At 39.6% G+C, this 18,941-nt stretch overlaps 1 protein-coding gene and 1 non-coding gene across 4 annotated transcripts in view; one reads left to right on the top strand and one right to left on the bottom strand.

The window, feature by feature from the left end:
- Positions 1-18,941, top strand: part of ASAP1 (ArfGAP with SH3 domain, ankyrin repeat and PH domain 1) — a 366,160-nt gene that overhangs the window by 238,333 nt on the left and 108,886 nt on the right. For all 3 annotated transcript variants that reach the window (XM_064384600.1, XM_064384599.1, XM_064384601.1), the window contains 4 exons: positions 1,306-1,381; positions 2,797-2,883; positions 10,347-10,447; positions 17,755-17,824. In XM_064384600.1, coding sequence (XP_064240670.1) covers positions 1,306-1,381; positions 2,797-2,883; positions 10,347-10,447; positions 17,755-17,824 — 334 coding nt within the window. The remainder of the gene's footprint in view (positions 1-1,305; positions 1,382-2,796; positions 2,884-10,346; positions 10,448-17,754; positions 17,825-18,941) is intronic.
- LOC135278171 (small nucleolar RNA SNORA12) lies at positions 7,469-7,620 on the bottom strand. The gene has a single exon (XR_010345724.1). It is a non-coding gene; the product is annotated as a small nucleolar RNA SNORA12 (small nucleolar RNA).

Here is an 18,941-nt window from a genome sequence, read left to right as displayed (position 1 = left end):
TTCCAATAGGGCAGAGAAAATTCTAAACACCAGTTTCCTGAAGTATATTGTGTATTTCTCTAAACTGATATCAGAGACTGGGTTCCTGAGTGGAAGTGTGCCACATGAGACAAGAAATCCCTTCACTTCTGGTAAAGAGCATGGATCAGAATCTGGCAGAACTGATCTGAATTCCACCAGCTCTGCTGCTTACTAGTTGCAACTTGACCAAGTTTTATACATACTCTGTACTTCAGTTTTACAAATGGAGATGAGATTGAAGTGCTTTAATTCATTAGGGTTGTGTACATGAAATCCCTGTGTAAAGTGTTTAGAGTATTGCTGGGCATGCAATAAATGCTCCACAGATATTAATTCTTGTTATTTCTCAGGTGAAATAATGCAACCATATGTTGTAGAATAAAGCTTTTCAAACCCATTGGTATTATTGCTTTGAAATCTTATGTTTCAAATATATGTTGGAAAACAGGGATCTTTGAGGAACTGAATGAACTTTGACTCTTCTTTTGCCTTTATCTATAGTTCCATCATATTTCTTATAGTGTCTAGATTGACCTCATGATATTCCACTGGTTAATGCGTCTTTCTCTCTCTCGAATTCAAATATGATACAACTGGGAAGAACTGTTCTATGTATAATGGATATGCACATTGTGAAATCACTGTTTTGGGACTGCAACTGAAATTTCCAGTCTCCTTGTGGTATCTTCTGTCAAATGTCAACTGGTAGCCATAATTTGTTCATTGGTAAATCTTTACAAAATACCATAATTAGTTTTATAACTGTCTTGTATAGATAAATGCATGGAGAATGAGTATATATGTCTATACAAGACAGTTTTTTTGTTTTTTTGTTTTTTTTAGATGGAGTTTTGCTCGTTACCCAGGCTGGAGTGCAATGGTGCGATCTCAGCTCACCGCAACCTCCGCCTCCTGGGTTCAGGCAATTCTCCTGCCTCAGCCTCCTGAGTAGCTGGGATTACAGGCATGCGCCACCATGCCTAGCTAATTTTTTGTATTTTTAGTAGAGACGGGGTTTCACCATGTTGACCAGGATGGTCTCGATCTCTTGACCTCGTGATCCACCCGCCTCGGCCTCCCAAAGTGCTGTGATTACAGGCGTGAGCCAGCGCGCCCGGCCCCACAAGACAGTTTTATATACACACACACACACATGCACAGAGATCTGTGTATTTTCAGATTTTGCAGGTTATTCTAGTTTTTTTCTTTTTTTGTTTCCATGTAAGGAAACAAAAATTCTTTCTTTTTATACTGGTGGTAAATCTATTTTTTTTTTTTTTGTAGTTTCTTTCAAGATGGCTTGAAAACAGCTGATAAGTTGAAACAATACATTGAAAAACTGGCTGCTGATTTATATAATGTAAGTTCTTTATAAAATACATGCAATTTAACTTGCTTTCATGAATAAATATCACCGAATTTGAAATCTGTATTAGAAAGATGTTAAAAGCAGAAAAGATTAAACGATATGTCTGTACAAACCTAGGGCAGATAACCCTTCAGTTTAAGTCAGAGGAGTCATCAATGGTGAAATACTCCAGAGTGCCTTCTGGGGCCATGAGAGGAGCAGGGAGGAGAGTAGCCATCAGTTCCAGATGGCTCTGCATTCACGATTCAGTTAGCATCACATTTGATGTTCCCTGATCAGCAATTGCAGAAAGAATGTATGATTGTGGAAGGTTAAAAATTAAGTGACTCTCTGAATAGGCAGGTTTATAGGGTTTTTGTTAGTTTGGGTTTGTTTTTTTGTTTTTTGTTTTTTGTTTTTTCAGATCGAGTTTCACTTTGTCACCCAGGCTAGACTGCAGTGGTGCCATCTCAGCTCACTGCAATCTCTGCCTTCTGGGCTCAAGGGATTCTCATGTCATAGCCTTCCAAGTAGCTGGAACCACAAGTACCCACCACCACTCCCAGCTAATTTTTTGCATTTTTAGTAGAGACAGGGTTTCACTGTGTTGCCCAGACTCGTCTTAAACTCCCGAGCTCAGTGATCCACTCGCCTTGACCTTCCAAAGTGCTGGGATTACAAGCATGAGCCACTGTGCTTTTCATTTATGGTTTTTTTTTTTTTTTTTTTGTATGTTTTATATTCTGTCTCTTTTTTTAGTTGGTCTAAATGCATATTTTAGAAATGGTAAAGTTGTTGCCCAAAAATCATTTGGTGGTAAATAAAAGCATATATATTTATGAGTATGAGTAAATATCACTAAATAAAGTTTTAGAATTATAAGTAATGCCTTATATTCTTATATAACTTTAAAAATGCATAGCTGTGTATTTTTTCTGATTTTCTTTTAGTAGTTAACATGGTTCAGGTTACAGTTAAGTCCCAAGTGGTTAAAAAAAAAAACAAAGCAGCACCAATCCCTTGACCCCATTTCATGCTATGTAAAGTTTCATGTATGCATTGGTCATTCTTAGGATTCTTTTCTGGGCTATTGAATCACATCATGGTATTTCCATTACCACCCTTTGAAAAACCAGAAGCAAATAATCTCAATGATATTTCTTAAGCTGTTTAGTACTTCAGAGTTAATTGTCCAGCTTAGATATGTTATTTAATAAGAATGCATGTTGCATTATTCACTAATTTCAAAGCCCACTGGTACTTTTATAAGATGAGAAATCTGATATCAAAAATGAGATAGTGTAAAGAACTTTTAATAAGAAAACCAACTATATAATGGAGTTGTGTGATGAGTGGTATTTTTGAATAAATTAAACTCTACCTATAAAAGTATAAATGGTAAGTAATAGAAGTAATTTTTTTCATAGATAAAACAGACCCAGGATGAAGAAAAGAAACAGCTAACTGCTCTCCGAGACTTAATTAAATCCTCTCTTCAACTTGATCAGAAAGAAGTAAGTGGTTTACATGTTTACAAAAGGGCTAACAATGTAAGTAAGGCTGCTTTTGCGATACCTGTGTTTCCTGATCTGTAAGACAGGCACAGTGATATCTTACATAATATACAAGTATGTACTTATCATAAGCCCCATGCAGAAACTGTATTTTAGTTCCTTTTCCTTCCTTACAGGAAAGATGTTCTGGGTATCTAATTCCATGACTGAATTTTTTTTTTCTTTTTTTCTTTATTTTATTGAGGCAGAGTCTCACTCTGTCACCCAGGCTAGGGTGCAATTGCACAGTTATGGCTCATTGTAGCCTCGACCTAAAGCAGTTCTTCCACCTCAGCCTCCCAGGTAGCTGGGACTACAGGCACATGCCACCACGCCTGGATAATTTTTGTATTTTTTGTAGAAATAGAGTTTCACCATGTTGGCCCTGACTGGCATTGAACTCCTGGACTCAAGCAGTCTTCCCACCTTGGCCTCCCAAAGTTCTAGGATTACAGACATGAGCCACTGCACCCAGCCCCATGACTATAGATGTTCTGTCCTAGTTTTGAAGACATTATTTTCGGAAGTGTATGCTGAAACAGTACGTTCTACAACTGTCCTCTTTAGACCACCTGTCTTTCTGGGCAGCCAAAAGGTGCATGTCTCATTTGCTAGGGAAATACTTTGATGCAGAATCCTATAGAAGCTTTCCCTTGCAATTAGGGAGGTGAGATGGTCCTTGGATATTGAAAGAGTATAGAATGCATGATAGAGGCTGGATGAATGCAGTACATATCCTTAATTATAAATGTTATTTGTTCAAACATTTCATTAACACCTACTGTGTGCCAGGCACAGTTCTAGGTATTAAGCTTTAGTCCCTTCCATCCAGGAGTTAATTATCTAGTCATCCATGTGAACATGAAATTATTATGTTTTAAATTTAAGAGCAGTGGCTCACACCTGTAATTCAAATATTTTGGGAGGCCAAGGTGGGAGGATCACTTGAACCCAGGAGTTTGAGATTACCCTAGGCAACAAAATGAGACCCTGTCTCTACAAAAAAACTTTGAAAAATTAGCCATGCATGATAGCATGTGCCTGTAGTCCCAGCTACTAGGGAAGCTGAGGTGGAAGAATCCCTTGAGCCCAGGAAGTGGAGGCTGCAGTAAGCCATGTTTCTGTCAGTGTACTCCAGCCTGGGCAATGGAGCAAGACCTTGCCTCAACTAACCAAACAAACGAACAAAAAACATTAAGAGCAGTATTTAATAATAATAACATGAAATATAGCATTTTTTTTGGAGACAGAGTCTCACTCTGTTTCTCAGGCTGGAATGTAAGTGGTGCAGTCTCTGCTCACTGCAACGTCTGCCTCCTGGGTTCAAGTGATTCTCCTGACTCAGCCTTCCGAGTAGCTGGGACTACAGGCATGCACCACCTTGCCCAGCTAATTTTGTATTTTTAGTAGAGATGAGGTTTCACCATGTTGGCCAGGATGGTCTTAATCTCTTGACCTTGTGATCCACCTGCCTCAGCCTCCCGAAGTGCGGGGATTACAAGCGTGAGCCACTGCACCCGGCTGAAATACAGCATTTTTTATAGTCAGTTTTTAAAGACTTATCACCCAACAATAGCAAACTCACTTACTTTAAATTCCAAAATTTCTGAAAGGGGTTTATGAGTCTAACAAAGCAACTCCCCTAAAATGTAGGAAGCCCTGCACTAGTGACAGTAATCTTTTAAAGCAACCTGAAGGTTTTCTTTATTGAGTGAATATAAGCCTCTACTTTTCTGATTCTCCAAATCTAGTTTCCGTATATGTATTGGGGATTGGTCAAGTGAGAGAAGCAGTGTAACACTAGGCATCTGCTATCCTGTGGAGTAGGCAGAGTGGCCAGGAACATCCGTGTGCACTAAGGCAGTTTCTGCATCCATGTCATTCAGAGTCTCAGGCAGTGACTGAGAACCTGTGGCTTGAGGCCTCTGACTGTGATTTATAAGAACTTCTGAGTATTAGACCCCCAGTGGACTTCAGAGTGAAACACAGATATTTCATGCCCTCTGAAGGTGCTCATATATAAATCCTAGGAGAAATGTGGTCCCTCTGAATAATTTCTCAGTGTAAGAGCACTAAAAAGACCTAAGTAGAAGGGAATAGCAGGTAGTAGATTTCAGTCTTGGGATAAAATTATGAGGTTTTTTTGGGTTTTTTTACTTACACTTAACCACTTGTACTTAGCTTTGTTTTGTCACACAGTATTACCTCTTTCCTACATATGGAAGCTTTCTTGAAAAATGAAAGGGAGGACTATTATAGCCCCTTTTTATTTTGCATGGAGACTTACGTATCCTGCTCATGCTAGCTAAAGAACAAAGTTGCATATAAGCCAAAGGAGTGCACACATGATGAAATGCACATGATTTAACTCCACCCTAGATTAATAAATGAGTTTTCATTAGTACCTTGTCCAGAGAGTTTCACAAGTAATAAATTGATCTTTCATAACATGCCTATTCCTTTCTCATGCTGTTTATCATCACTCATTGCAGAATATGTTTAGAAGGTAATGATTTTTCATGACTTAAATTAAATGTGAGAGGAGACTATCCACAGAGAGTTCTAACCATGGTACTACTATTTGAAAAGAGTGTCAAGTAATCTTAAAGATTAACTGAGGAATCAAAAACACCCAACATATCATTTAACCTACTGACCCCCACCAGGTTCTAACTCGGCTCCATTAAATGAAGCTCTAAGAATTTTAGTTGTAAATAGATACCTGGAATTTTGGTAAACTCTTTTTTTTTTTTTTCCTATCCTTAAGTTTGTATTGTCTTAGCAAAGAAATGTTCTATGAAATTCTATTAAGCTTTTGGTAATATACTACCCTACAAAAGAACTATTTGCTACATAACTATTTTTAGATTTGAAAGTGGGTTTTTGTTTAGTTGGTTGGTTGGGTTTTTTTTTTGAGACAGAGTCTCACTTTGTTTCCCATACTGTAGTGCAGTGGTGCAAATCTCGCTTACTGCAGCCTCTGCCTCCCAGGTTCAAGTGATTCTCGTGCCTCAGCCTCCTGAGTAGCTGGGACTACAGGCATGCATCACTATGCCTGGCTAATTTTTTGTATTTTTGGTATAGACGGAGTTTACCGTGTTAAACCAGGCTGGTCTCAAACTACTGACCTCAAGTGATCTACCCACCTCAGCCTCCCAAAGTGCTGAGATTACAGGCATGAGCTATCATGCCTGGCCTGAAAGAATTTTAAATGGTGATAAGTCATATTTAGGATATACCAAATTATTCCAAAAATTCCACCTTTTTTGTTTGGGTTCACTGATGGACCCTCTTAAAATCGCATCACATTATGGTTGGCAGATTTGACAGATACTGTTTGTGAATTAATCATGTCACAGTATCTGTCATGTAGCCTGGTACCAGAAAACTATTCAAATATTTAGAAAAATGAAACAGATACAGGTGATGGGGAGGAAGGCAGCACATCACACTTCCATGTGTGTACCTATGCAACAATCTTGCATGTTCTTCACATGTACCCCAAAACCTAAAATGCAATAAAAAAAATTGAAAAAAATAAATAAATAATAAAAAAATAAAATAAAGAAAAATGAAACAGAAGGAATCTTTTGCCCACTCCATTCATACCTTACATTAGAAATTTTAGGCTTCTCTAATAGAGGTTTAGTTTTAAATTGGATACCACAAACATTTATAACCTCATTAAATCAATGAGTATGTAATTGCTTGCACTTTTAAAAGATTTGAGACTCTGCCTCTTAATAATACATTTTATACATTAATAAGGTTTTCAAATAAGAAAGTAATTAGTCTGTACTGCTAATAGAGAATAGGAAATTAAACTAAAAAGATTTTAAGTTCATTGTTTATGTTTTATATTTTTGCCCAAATGAGTTTTTCTCTTTCCTGAATACATAGTTAATTTCTGGTGTGCTATCAAAGGATTCAGAACCTATTTCATTCCTTCAGTTTGTGTCAGTTTTTAAATTGTTATTAATGTTCATAAGTCTCCAATATCTACTTTCTCAAAAAAGAAAACCTTTTTTCATTTATCTACAGTGCCCTGCTTAGGAAGCTGAATGGCCATCATTTCTTACAGTGCACAAGGAATAATTGGTGTGATTTTATTAAGCCGTTAAACTAATCAATAGTTAATTTAGGATTGTTGATACTAAACTTCTGAAACATACTGCTTCCTTTCTCCTCAGTTTAATGAGATCAAAGCCTGGAGTTTAGCCACTGTGTTCACCTTTAAAAGCATTTTAGTTTGATGTAAAGCAAGACCCAGTCAATCTAAGAGTTTATTATTTATAATTTAAGGTTTACTTAAGCTAGTAATAAATATATAAGAAATGTCTTAATGGTAAATTTAAAAAATACAATCGTTTTTATAAGTTGTTAGCACCTGAATCCTTGTTTAAAAAAAGATAAGTGTTTTTATTTTTTTTAACTTAGTATTTTATTTTAAAGGTTAGCAAAGGTTAAGATGAGACATACATAGTTGCTTGTTTTTGATAGAGTGCCTAATAGTGAGACATCCATTTGTGTTTTTTTGTTTCCTGCCACATGTGGGAGCCATTCTCTGAGGCAGGAAAGGCCTGAAAGGCTTGAGAGAGATCTGTCACAGGCCTTTGCCAGCTCCAATATAATACACGTGGCAGTGGTAGGCCCATTTGAAAACTTAACAAATGTACCAAAAAGAAAACTAACACAAGAGTTATGTAGTTTAAAAGCATTCAGACAGACCTAGGAATTACATGGGCAGATAAAGAGAAGTCTAGTTCAGTAACGAGGGTTCTGAGGAAGAGGGCTGTGAGTGAGCGCCAATATACAGGGAGATTTTAGATTTTGTTTTTAATCTTTCTGGGATATACAGATAGGGCAGAGATCCCTGACTCCAAATTCATAATTGAGTAATTTTCATGCAATTTGGTTGGATTAAAGCAGAAAGCCCTGTGGATTTCATTAATCCCTGCCTCTTGTTTTGTCCCATGCCTCAGTTCCCTGCAACCTGATCTATCTTTCTTTATTAGGATTATGAACACACTGCTGCCTCCCTAAAAAAAAAAAAAAAAATGCCTGTTACTACTGTTGTTACTAGGGACTGTTGCTGGAGGTATTGGTAGGGGAAGGTTGCTCTTCTTGCTTACCTGGTATTTAGTACAGTCCCTCAGTCCTACCTCCATTTAGAAAGTGTGAAAATCTCTATTAAGAAGGACTTAGTGAGCCACATTACTATGGAATTCAAGGCTATAGGCCTTGATTAAAAGTGAACATTTAGATCAGGCATGGTGGCTCACACCTGTAAACTCAACACTTTGGAAGGCCAGAGCAGGAGAATTGCTTGTGTCCAGGAGTTCAAGACCAGCCTAGGCAACATAGTGAAATCCCATTCCTACAAAAAAGCAAAAATTACCCCGACATGGTAGCACACACCTGTAGTCCCAGCTACTCAGACGGCTGAGGTGGGACAGTCATTTCACCTTGAGAGGTTGAGGCTGCAGAGAGCTGTGATCACACTATCACATTCAGCCTAGGAAACAGAGCAATACCCGGCCTCCAAAAAAAATACACACACAAACACACACATATTTTTAAAAAGGAAATACTTCGGGACAATTTTGCAAGAAAATCCTAGATTCAAGTCAATGCCCCACCTCTCCGAAATGATTAATACTGTCCAATTAAATGTTTCATATGGAGGGAATCTGGCCAGTTATAAACAGAAATTATTCAAAAAGAAAATGACTTGTTTGTAAGCTTTTTAATGTGAGTCAGCTTGCCTAGTTAAGTGTACAGTAAGCTCCCAGTTACCTACACAAGAGAGCAGGACAGTGATATGGTGAGTGTGAGCATCTACCTCAAAGCCAGGGCTTATACTGTATACTCAGGGTCCTTAATACCTGGCTTTTCAGAGGTATTCAGGACATGATTTTGAACACAGAATCTGTCATGTGCAGAATAGCCTTACAAAGATACATTGTCCTAGAGATTTTCCTTTGATTATTACTTATATTAATTTGCATCACCAAACATACATTACTTGGCCCAAAAAGATCCCGAATGTCAGAAAGAAGCCATCCTGGCCTTAAAGGTATTTTGTATGCAAGTCAGTAAATAGTCAATGGTTGGTTTAGCTTACCTTGACGCCATCACATTTCAGGTGTTGTTTATGAACTGGATATAGTTGAGTTCTTTTCCCTTGGGAAAAAAAATAGTCCTGCTGCAATTTGTGGCTATTAGGTTTTCTGAATAATTGATTTTGGGTTTCACTGAGGTATTGATTCCCTATACTTACATATTTGAGGTTTGTCAACCATTTTATTTTGGTAAAATATGTGTGTACCTCATGTTCTTCTATTTAGCCATGTTTCTGTTCTCATGCAATATGACCTGAAATAAAACCGGATAAATATAACCATTTTATTGTCCTATCACCCAAAGTTTATCGTGAATCTAAAGGTATATATGTTGTCTAGTATTATCTTTAGAGTGATGTTTTCTGTGTATGTTATATAAAATGCTTAAATTATGGGTGATATGATTTTCAATGAAATTAACTATATTTTCAAATGTTCTACCTTTTTTCTCTGTTGCTTTTGCCCTTCCTGATCGAAGTCTAGGAGAGTAAGTCAATACTTTTTATGAGAATATATTGTCCTACTTGTATGTCTAAAGACCGTGTTCTCATTCTGCAGTTCAACGTTGTTGATTTTATTTCTTACATTTTCATAATGTAATGACTGTTTCTAGTCATGTAGTCCTTAGAAACTATGTAAGTAGCACTCAGTGGAGTGCTAATAATAAATCAGCCTTTTTTCATCTATGTTGTTGGTTTGGCCCTTGTCACCCTCCACGACATCATACACTTTTCACTGCCGTAGAATTGTCTTAATTGAAAAGTATGGTTATAGGTATATTTTACAGAGCACTAACTACAAAACAAGAAGCATAATAATTGTTAAAACCTCACTTAGAAGGTTGCCCTTTTATTTGGGGGTGTTTTAGCAGAATGTGTAAAGTGAGAAAAGATACAGCCTAAGGGAAGAACATATTCAGGTTGCATGGACTTTATTTTGTGGTCCACTTCACCTTTTCCAGTCCCTCCTATGGTTGCCTCTGCTGCTGGTGTAAACTGGTTTCAGTCTAGTAGTCTGTCTACCAGTCCACTGTGCTTGGCTGAATTCAGTTCAGAGTAGAGCTGGGTTTTGAACAAGAAATCAGACACCCAGCCCAGCTCTGCCTCAGACTTGCTTTGTGACTCTGGCAAGTATTTAGCTGCCCTATTTACTCCTCTAAAATAAAGGCAAGGACCTGGCAGCTCTTAAAGTTCCATAATTCCCTTAGACCCAGACCAGTGGTAAAGGCTCAGTGGCAGAATAGAATCAAGGATGTGAGAATTGTCTCCAATTTTTGTTTAACCTGTAGTTTTTCTTTCCTAGGATTCGCAGAGCCGACAAGGAGGATACAGCATGCATCAGCTCCAGGGCAATAAGGAATATGGCAGTGAAAAGAAGGGGTACCTGCTAAAGAAAAGTGATGGGTATGTATGAGCCCAGCCCAGTGTCTCAGCATGTGATTAACCTAGGAAATTTTTCCAGCCTCTCGTGTAGGGAAACACACTTAAAAGTTTTATAATACACTAGCTGCAGACCTTTAGCACACTGGTTTTCTTCAGGTACGTCTGTAATTTAACCTGCTCTCTTCAGAAGAAGTGGTAATTGCTCTGTGGCCCCTAAATGGCATCTCTGACTTGTAACATGCAGCTACTGAGCTCTAAGGCAGCTATTGAGTAGCACATGGAGCAGGCAAGGGCTGACCTCATACCCACCCACCTCACCGCTTTTATTCACTGCAGATTTCTCTGCCTGGTTGCCCACCAGGCCACCCAACCTTGAGGGTCACCCTTGACTCCTCTTTTGCCTGTTGTATTATAGCTAAGCTGGCAAAAGCCTTTCCGTTTCTAACTCTAAAAGTAGTATACTTCTTGCCATCCACACGGTCCCGGCTCTAGGGTGAGCTGCTGCCGTCTCTCCTGGCCTATTCAGCAGCCTCCTAACTGTTCTCTTTTCTTCACTCATTCTTCTTTTTCTGCAGTTCATCTTCACACAGCACTTAAAGTGGTTTTTTAAAAACCATAAAGCACATGATGTCATTCCCCTGCTGAAAATACTCCAATGGCTTCCCTTTGCAAAATAGCATCTCAACCCAGCCTTGCTGTCCTGCCTCATCTTGTTCCATTTTCTCCCCGAGATTCTGCCACATGAGCCTTCTTTTCTGTTGCTTAAACAAATGATTCTGCTTCACAGTAAGTGCATAAGTAGAATCTTGATTATTCCCTTTAATAATAGTCTTTTTGGAGGGAGGGGATAAGACCTTGCCCTGTCTTTCAGGCTGGAGTACAGTGGCACCATCGAAGCTCACTACAACCTCCAACTGCTGGGCACAAGTGATTCTGCCACCTCAGCCTCCTAAGTACGTGGGACTACAGGTGCATGCTACGCCACCATGCCTGGCTATTTTTATTTTTTATTTTATTTATTTATTTTTGAGACAGAGTCTCTGTTGCCCAGTCTGGAGTGCAGTGGGGCGATCTTGGCTCACTACAATCTCCGCCTCCCGGCTTCAAGCTATTCTCCTGTCTCAGCCTCCTGAGTAGCTGGGATTACAGGTGCCTGCCACTATGCGCAGCTAATTGTTTGTATTTTTAGTAAAGACGGAGTTTCACTGTGTTGGCCAAGCTGGTCTCGAACTCCTGACCTGAAGTGATCCACCCTCCTCGGCCTCCCAAAGTGTGGGATTATAGGTGTGAGCCACTGTGCCTGGCTGCAGCTAACTTTTTATTTTTTGTAGTGATGGGGTCTCACTGTGTTGCCCAGGCTGGTCATGAACTCCTTGGCTCAAGTGATCCTCCTGCTCAGCCTCCCAAAGTTCTGGGATTATAAGCATGAGCCACTGCACCTGGGCACAATCAATCGAGAACATTTCATTACCTGCAAATAGACCCTCCTTAGGAGGCTGCTGAACAGTCCAGGAGAGACGGCAGCAGCTCACCCTAGAGCCGGGACCGTGTGGATGGCAAGAAGTATACTACTTGTAGAGTTAGAAATGGAAGAGCTTTTGCCAGCTTAGCTATAATACAACAGGCAAAAGAGGAGTCAAGGGTGACCCCCAAGGTTGGATGGCCTGGTGGGCAACCAGGCAGAGAAAACTGCAGTGAATAAAAGCAGAGAGGTGGGTGGGTATGACGCTGAGGTGGGCGGATACCAAGGTCAGGCCTCCCAAAGTGCTGGGATTACAGGCGTGAGCCACCGTGCCTGGACGAATTTTTTTTTTTTTTTTTTAATATACGCAGGATCTCACTATGTTGCTCAGGCTGGTCTTGAACTCCTGGCCTCAAGAAATTCTCCCACCTTGGCCCCCCAAAGTGTTAGGATTACAGGCATGACTCACTGTGTCTGGCCTGTTACCAGTTTTTTTTTTTTTTTTTAAAGAAACCTCCTCGTCTGATTACTTGTGGATATGTGCTCCTTTTCTTAATCTGAGACATGTACATTTTTTGTTTTAATTTGTTTGTTAAAATTGCAGATATTTCTCTTCTAAATTTTTGAGGTCACTGACTGTTTTTTGCTTATTATTCCACTTATGCATTCAACAGAGATATTTTGAGTCCTACTGTATGTGTAGGACTCACTCTTCTAGGCCCTGGGAATATAGCATTGAAAAAAGAAAATCTGGCCCTGATAGAGCTGACATTCTAAGGAGGGAAAGAGACAAAAAATAGTAAATCTGTGGTAGATCAGATGGTAATTAGTGCTATGGAGAAAGATAAAGCAAGAGATGCAGGTGGTGTGGGGGATGGGAGTGGTTCTTGCTATCATTACAGGTGGTTAGGGAAGACTTTATTGAGTTGATGTTTGAGCAAAGGAAGTGAGAAAATCTACACAGATACCTGCAAGAAGAGGGAATAGTCAGGAGCATGCATCTCATGGTGACACATACCTGGGAGTTCAATGTAGCTAGAGTAGTGAGCAAGGAGAATATCATAGGAGATAAAGTCAGAGGGATGGGGAACCACTCAGCGAGATGGGGAGTCATTAGAGGGTTTTGAGCCAGAAGAGTGACATAATCCGACATATTTTGGAAAGTTCTCTGTGACTACTAAGCGAAGCACAGTCATGGAGGGTGAAAGCACAGAAACAAGGAGACCAGTTAGAGGGCTGCTTCGGAAACCTAGATGGGAGCTGATGGTGAGGCCGGGGGACAGCAGAAGAAGGGTAAGAAGTGGTCAATTGTGGATAATGGAGGTAGGGCCAATGGGACTTGCTGATATGGGGTGTAAAGAAAGAAAAGCAGCATCTGGGTCATTGTAGGATCACTTAGCTCAATCCTGCTGTGAAAGTAAACGGAGAAAAGAAATACCAACTAACAAAATCAGAGCTTTAAACTGAGCTCTAGAATAGTGACCAAATGCTAGTCTAAACCACATGAGATCAAGTGTACATAAATTGAAAATTCCATAGTTTATCTTGCTGAAAAGCCTCAAGCTCAGCTCCTTGTTTTTCCCTGACCGTCTGTGGTATCAACATCTCTTGGAAACATGGTGACCTATTGTACTGCCATCAAGTGGAAAATTAATATTGTGTTCCATTATGAGCAACAGTGTACTATTACGTATCTATTGAGGCAAAAGTATAAAAGTTATTTTTTTAACATTACTCACCTGAAATCACAATGACCTTCTTGAAATTAGAATTGCCTATTTCTAAGTTAAGTGGTTAAAATCTGAATATCTAAGGAAGATCAACAGAGTCTTTTCATAAGTGTTGCTTAGTTCAAACCCTAAAGTGTTCAAGTAAATTATCATCTTGTGAGCACCTGCGTATGCCTGCCACACGCCCAGGCACCTGCTCACTCATCTCATTTGACATGTTTTGCAGAGAGGTTAAATAACTTGACTAAGATCGTATGGACAGTAAGTATGAACACCCAGATTTGAACCTGTGTCTTCTGACTTCATGCCAGGGTATCTCCCCTTTGTTTTTCAAAGGGGCCACTGCTGCTGTTGATCACCCTTGGGATATACACGACATACACTGGCACAAGTTCTCCCCCTTGATTTCTTCATTCTTTTGGTCTCTTCCTTCACGTACTCATTCCACACACATGGATGAAATACTCTAGTGTATCAGGCAGCCTGTTAGATGCTAGAGGTAAACATAAATGAGATATGGTTCTTACCCTCACCTTGAATGCGGTCTGTTGGGAAGAGATACAGAAGGAGCTGTTGTATCATAGAATTGGAAAGGAAGTCAGTCAGTTCCACCTCCTAACAATTGCACAGATAGCAAAGATCAGTACTAATAACCGGGAGTTGCTTGTGATTGCTACTGTGAAAGAGTAAAAAGTTGAAACACTTATACGTGAAAACAGACTCATTTGCAAACAACGACTGCTGATAGGTCCTGTGATTTTTCTTTGAAGTATTATTTGCATTAGTAATTTTTGACCCTAGTTTTGGAATACTCTTTATTACTTAAAGGATTATTATACAATTTGAAAAATGATTTAAAATTTTAAATAATAATCTGTTAAAACATTATGAACCAGAGGCAGTTATCAAGAGGCAAAGGAGCAATTGCTTTATTATATTTTCTCATTATTACAAAGGTGGGCATTATTGTCTTCGTAATACAGAAAAGGAAACTGAGTCTCCAAGAGATCGAATAACTTGAGCAAAGTCACATAGCTAGAGATTGGTCTGAGATCGAAGCTCAAGTGATCTAGCATCAAAGTTGGAACTTACCCAGTTATACAAGACCATTTTCTAATAGAATTTTTTTTCCTGGAATTGTAGGAGTCCAGCGTGTCGTAATCAATAATTGTGTGTGGCACTCTCTGTGCATACCAGATGGCAAGAGTCCTTGGTATGTCCATTCAGAAGCCATGCAGACTGGAGCATTTGTAAAGCTTTCAGTACAGAGAAGGGAGATCACGGCAATTCAGTCTAGTCCATAGAAGTCTGGGAATAGAAGCTATCAAAATGTTCACAAAGATCAGGTACTGTCTGGGCTTGGTGGCTCATGCGTGTGATCCCAGCACTTTAGAAGGCTGAAGCAGGTGGATCACTTGAGCCCAGGAGTTCAAGACCAGCCTGGGCAACATGACAAAATCCCATCTCTACAAAAATTAGCCAGATGTAGTGGCACATGCCTGTAGTCCCAGCTGCTTAGGAAGCCAAGGTGGGAGGATCACTTGAGCCTGGGAGGTCAAAGCTGCAGTGAGCCATGATCACACCACTGCATTCTAGCCCAGGTGACAAAGTAACACCCTGTCTCACCAAAAAAAAAAAAATTGGCGATACTGCTCTCAGCTATGCCAGAAGATATCTCAAGATTGTTCCCTTTCCTCTGGCAATCTGAAAGTACCTCAGTCACAATCTCTTGTCAACCAGAAAGAATAATGCTCTGTGTTACTTTCCTTGGCTTTATTAGCAATGCAAGAGAAGATGTGTGATGTGTGTGTGTGTGTGTGTGTGTGTGTGTGTGAGAGAGTTTGTGAGAGATGTGCTTCCATAATATACGTGGGTAAGTAAAACTAACGAATAAAAGCTTAATAAAGTGGATAAACTGAGATTTTAAACTATTCCTGAAGGTTGAATGGTTTGATTGTTGGGTTGGGTGTTTAATACTTGAGATGACACTGGTTTTGGCTTAGTATGTACAGGGATGCCTCACCTATGTTCGCAGGCTCTTGTAAGGGTAAGATGGATGCAAAACTATTTACAGCGAGTTAGTCACATTCACTAAATGTGGCTCTGATTAGTTGAGAGCTATTACCTCTAAATCAGACATTTCCCTGGTCAGTACTTCTAGAAGAAAATATGTGATTTAGCTGTAATTTGAGGATGGTTTATCAATTAGTAGTTAGCCTCCTAAGCAAGGCTAGCATTTTGAATACAGTATATTCAGTTTGCTTTTGGCTAGATGGTGTCAAATTCTTACTTCCCTCTGTGAAGCAAGCTTTAGAACAAACTGTATTTCTAGTAGTTAAATACACAATATTATTTGTGTTTAGAGATGGTTTTAAATTTGTGTTGTTGCAGCTTTCTTAGAGGACTAATTTAAGAAGGAAAAGAAAAACACAAGATGATACTGTTTTAAATGCCTGGGAAAGCTACAGTGGTCTCCTGATGTCATGTTTCCATGGCATCAGAAGGCCTTCAAAACTTCCTTCCAGCCTAGGGAATCCCTGTTCCCTGCCCATTTCTTCTTACCTGATGGAAGTAGTCTCAACTAGTGCATTTGCACCTACCTGCACACACGCAGATCTGCCACACATGCAGTCTCTTGCCTGTGCCTAGAGCTACATACACACGGACGCAAACTTTTCCAAGTTTAAATTAGTTTTATTATTTTTTTTATCCTTCAGTATCTTCAAATCACATTTTTCAAAATGTGTATTGCTTGTAACTATTTGTGAATGGTTTGGTCACCATTTACTTCCCTATGCAAATCACGAACAGTTCTTTCTCTGAACTCTGAGGCATCACTTTGTCTCTGGAAGACCCCTAAAGGGGTGGTGTATGACTTACAAAAATGACAATGCATTCTCGAGCCCTGACTCAGCTCGTCCTGTACATTCTGAGGCAGTTCACTCCTTACTCCCTGCATGGCAGACTTCTTGAGTTACTTTCTTAATGTTAATTTTTTGTTTGTAGATACAGGATTCCCCTATGTTGCCCAGGCTGGTCTTGAACTTCTGGGCTCAAGCAGTCCCCCCGCCTCGGCCTCTCAAAGTGCTGGGATTACAGGCGTGAGCCACCGTGTCCAATCACTGTCTTAATTTTTAAAAATCAGTTATTAATAACAAGTAATTGAACATTCTTATGAAAGATTCACAGATATGTTTAAAAACTACTTATTAACACCACCCCTAACAGGTTTGGGTTCCCTTACCAGAGAGGAGTTATTATATCAGTGTAGTACCTGTGATTCCTTTATTCAGTCTCCTGCTGTTAGGTTATTATTGTTTCTGTTTCCGATTTTTACTGTCGAAAGCAGTGCTATGCTCGGGCATAGTGTCTCACACCTGTAATTTCAACACTCTGGGAGGCCGAGGCAGACAGATCACTTGAGCCCAGGAGTTTGAGACCATTCTGGGCAACATGGCAAAACCCTGTCTCTACTAAAAGTACAAAAATTAGCCAGGCCTGCTGGCAGACACCTGTAATCCCTGCTACTTGGGAGGCTGAGACAGGAGATAAGCTTGATCCTGGGAGGCGAAGGTTGCAGTGAGCTGAAATTGCACCTTTGCACTCTAGCCTGGGCAACAGAGCAAGACTCTGTCTGAAAAAAAACAAAAAAAAACCCCAATACTGTAATGAGCATCCTTGTACATGCCTACTTTTATGAATTACCTTCCACCTGGAATAATAAAAGGCAACCCAAATTTTGGTTTGGGGGGTTGGATTTTTTTGGTTTGGGGAAGTTATTTTGTAATTTTTCTTTTTTTTGAGACGGAGTTTCGCTCTTGTTACCCAGGCTGGAGTGCAATGGCGCGATCTCGGCTCACCGCAACCTCCGCCTCCTGGGTTCAGGCAATTCTCCTGCCTCAGCCTCCTGAGTAGCTGGGATTACAGGCACGCGCCACCATGCCCAGCTAATTTTTTGTATTTTTAGTAGAGATGGGGTTTCACCATGTTGACCAGGATGGTCTCGATCTCTTGACCCTCGTGAGCCACCGCGTCTGGCCCCTATTTTGTAATTATTATTATGTATCATACTATATCATTGCATGTCCCAGAGTGAATCAGATACTATATCTAGTTGTGTTTGACTTCCTCCTTAGGATCCGGAAAGTATGGCAGAGGAGGAAGTGTTCTGTCAAGAATGGGATTCTGACTATCTCACATGCCACAGTAAGTATGTTTCTTATGTACCCTGCATTTGTTATGTTTTCTGGCTTCATGGGCCAGAAAGCAAACACGATTATGTACTCAGCAGTAAAAATTTGCCCAAATATCTTTATGCATTTGGGTCAGATCATTTCAGATACTCCTTTACCAAGAAAAAAAAAAGTTTTATCTTGTCCTGTAATGGTCTGCATCATTCTTTGGTATCACCAGAAACTTATTTTTTCACTACTCAAAATGAATAAGGTATTTTGATTTTATAATCTTATCTTTTGAGAAATATTGATTGTTTTGAAAAACCTAGTTTTTTGAATTATAAAGATGACAGAAGCTGTTCTTTGCATGTAAAAATAATGTAGGAAACATAACAGTAGATGCAAAAACCTTAGTGGTAGTCAAAGAAGCACATAGTAAGTCTGCCCTTTTTAAACCAACAGGAAACTCCTTTCAGTTTTTCAAGATGCAGGGATTCTAGTGGAAAATGTACCAAGCAGGAATGGAAATGGCAAAGTATATGCTAAGTCTTTTTAAATGTGCTTGCTGTTTAACCCGGTAATCTCAGTTTGGATTTAAAAAACTCATTAGGCCAGGTGCAGTGTCTCACACCTGTAATCCCAGCATTTTGGGAAGCCAAGGTGGGTGGATCACCTGAAGTCAGGAGTTTGAGACCAGCCTGACCAACATGGTGAAACCCCATCTCTACTAAAAATACAAAAGAAAAATTAACTGGGCATGGTGGTGAGCACCTGTAATCCCAGCTACTTGGGAGGCTGAGGCAGGAGAATCGCTTGAACCCAGGAGGCGGAGGGTGCAGTGAGCTGAGATCGCGCCACTGCACTCCATCCCAAGCAACAGAGTGAAACTCTGTCTCAAAAAAAAAAAAAAAAAAAAAAAAAAAACACATTAAATTACAGTATCCTGTGCCAAGTGATGTCCTTGGGCCACTGCTCAATTAATTACCAACAGAATAGTAGAAATGAGAGATGAGCATTTTACACTGGCAATTTTGTATGACTTACAGCTGACTTTACATATCTCTCTATCAGGGAGGAAAGGAACAACCACTTACCTTCTTAAAATTTATTTCACTTAATCCTCCCAACAACCTATGTGGTATAATAAC

Source organism: Aotus nancymaae, unplaced genomic scaffold, assembly GCF_030222135.1.
Source record: "Aotus nancymaae isolate 86718 unplaced genomic scaffold, 86718_ANA_hifiasm-v0.15.2.pri h1tg000036l, whole genome shotgun sequence".
NCBI classification, from domain to species: domain Eukaryota; kingdom Metazoa; phylum Chordata; class Mammalia; order Primates; family Aotidae; genus Aotus; species Aotus nancymaae.
The sequence above is the reverse complement of the archived record's forward strand: the minus strand, read 5'-3'. Positions and strand labels throughout refer to the sequence as shown.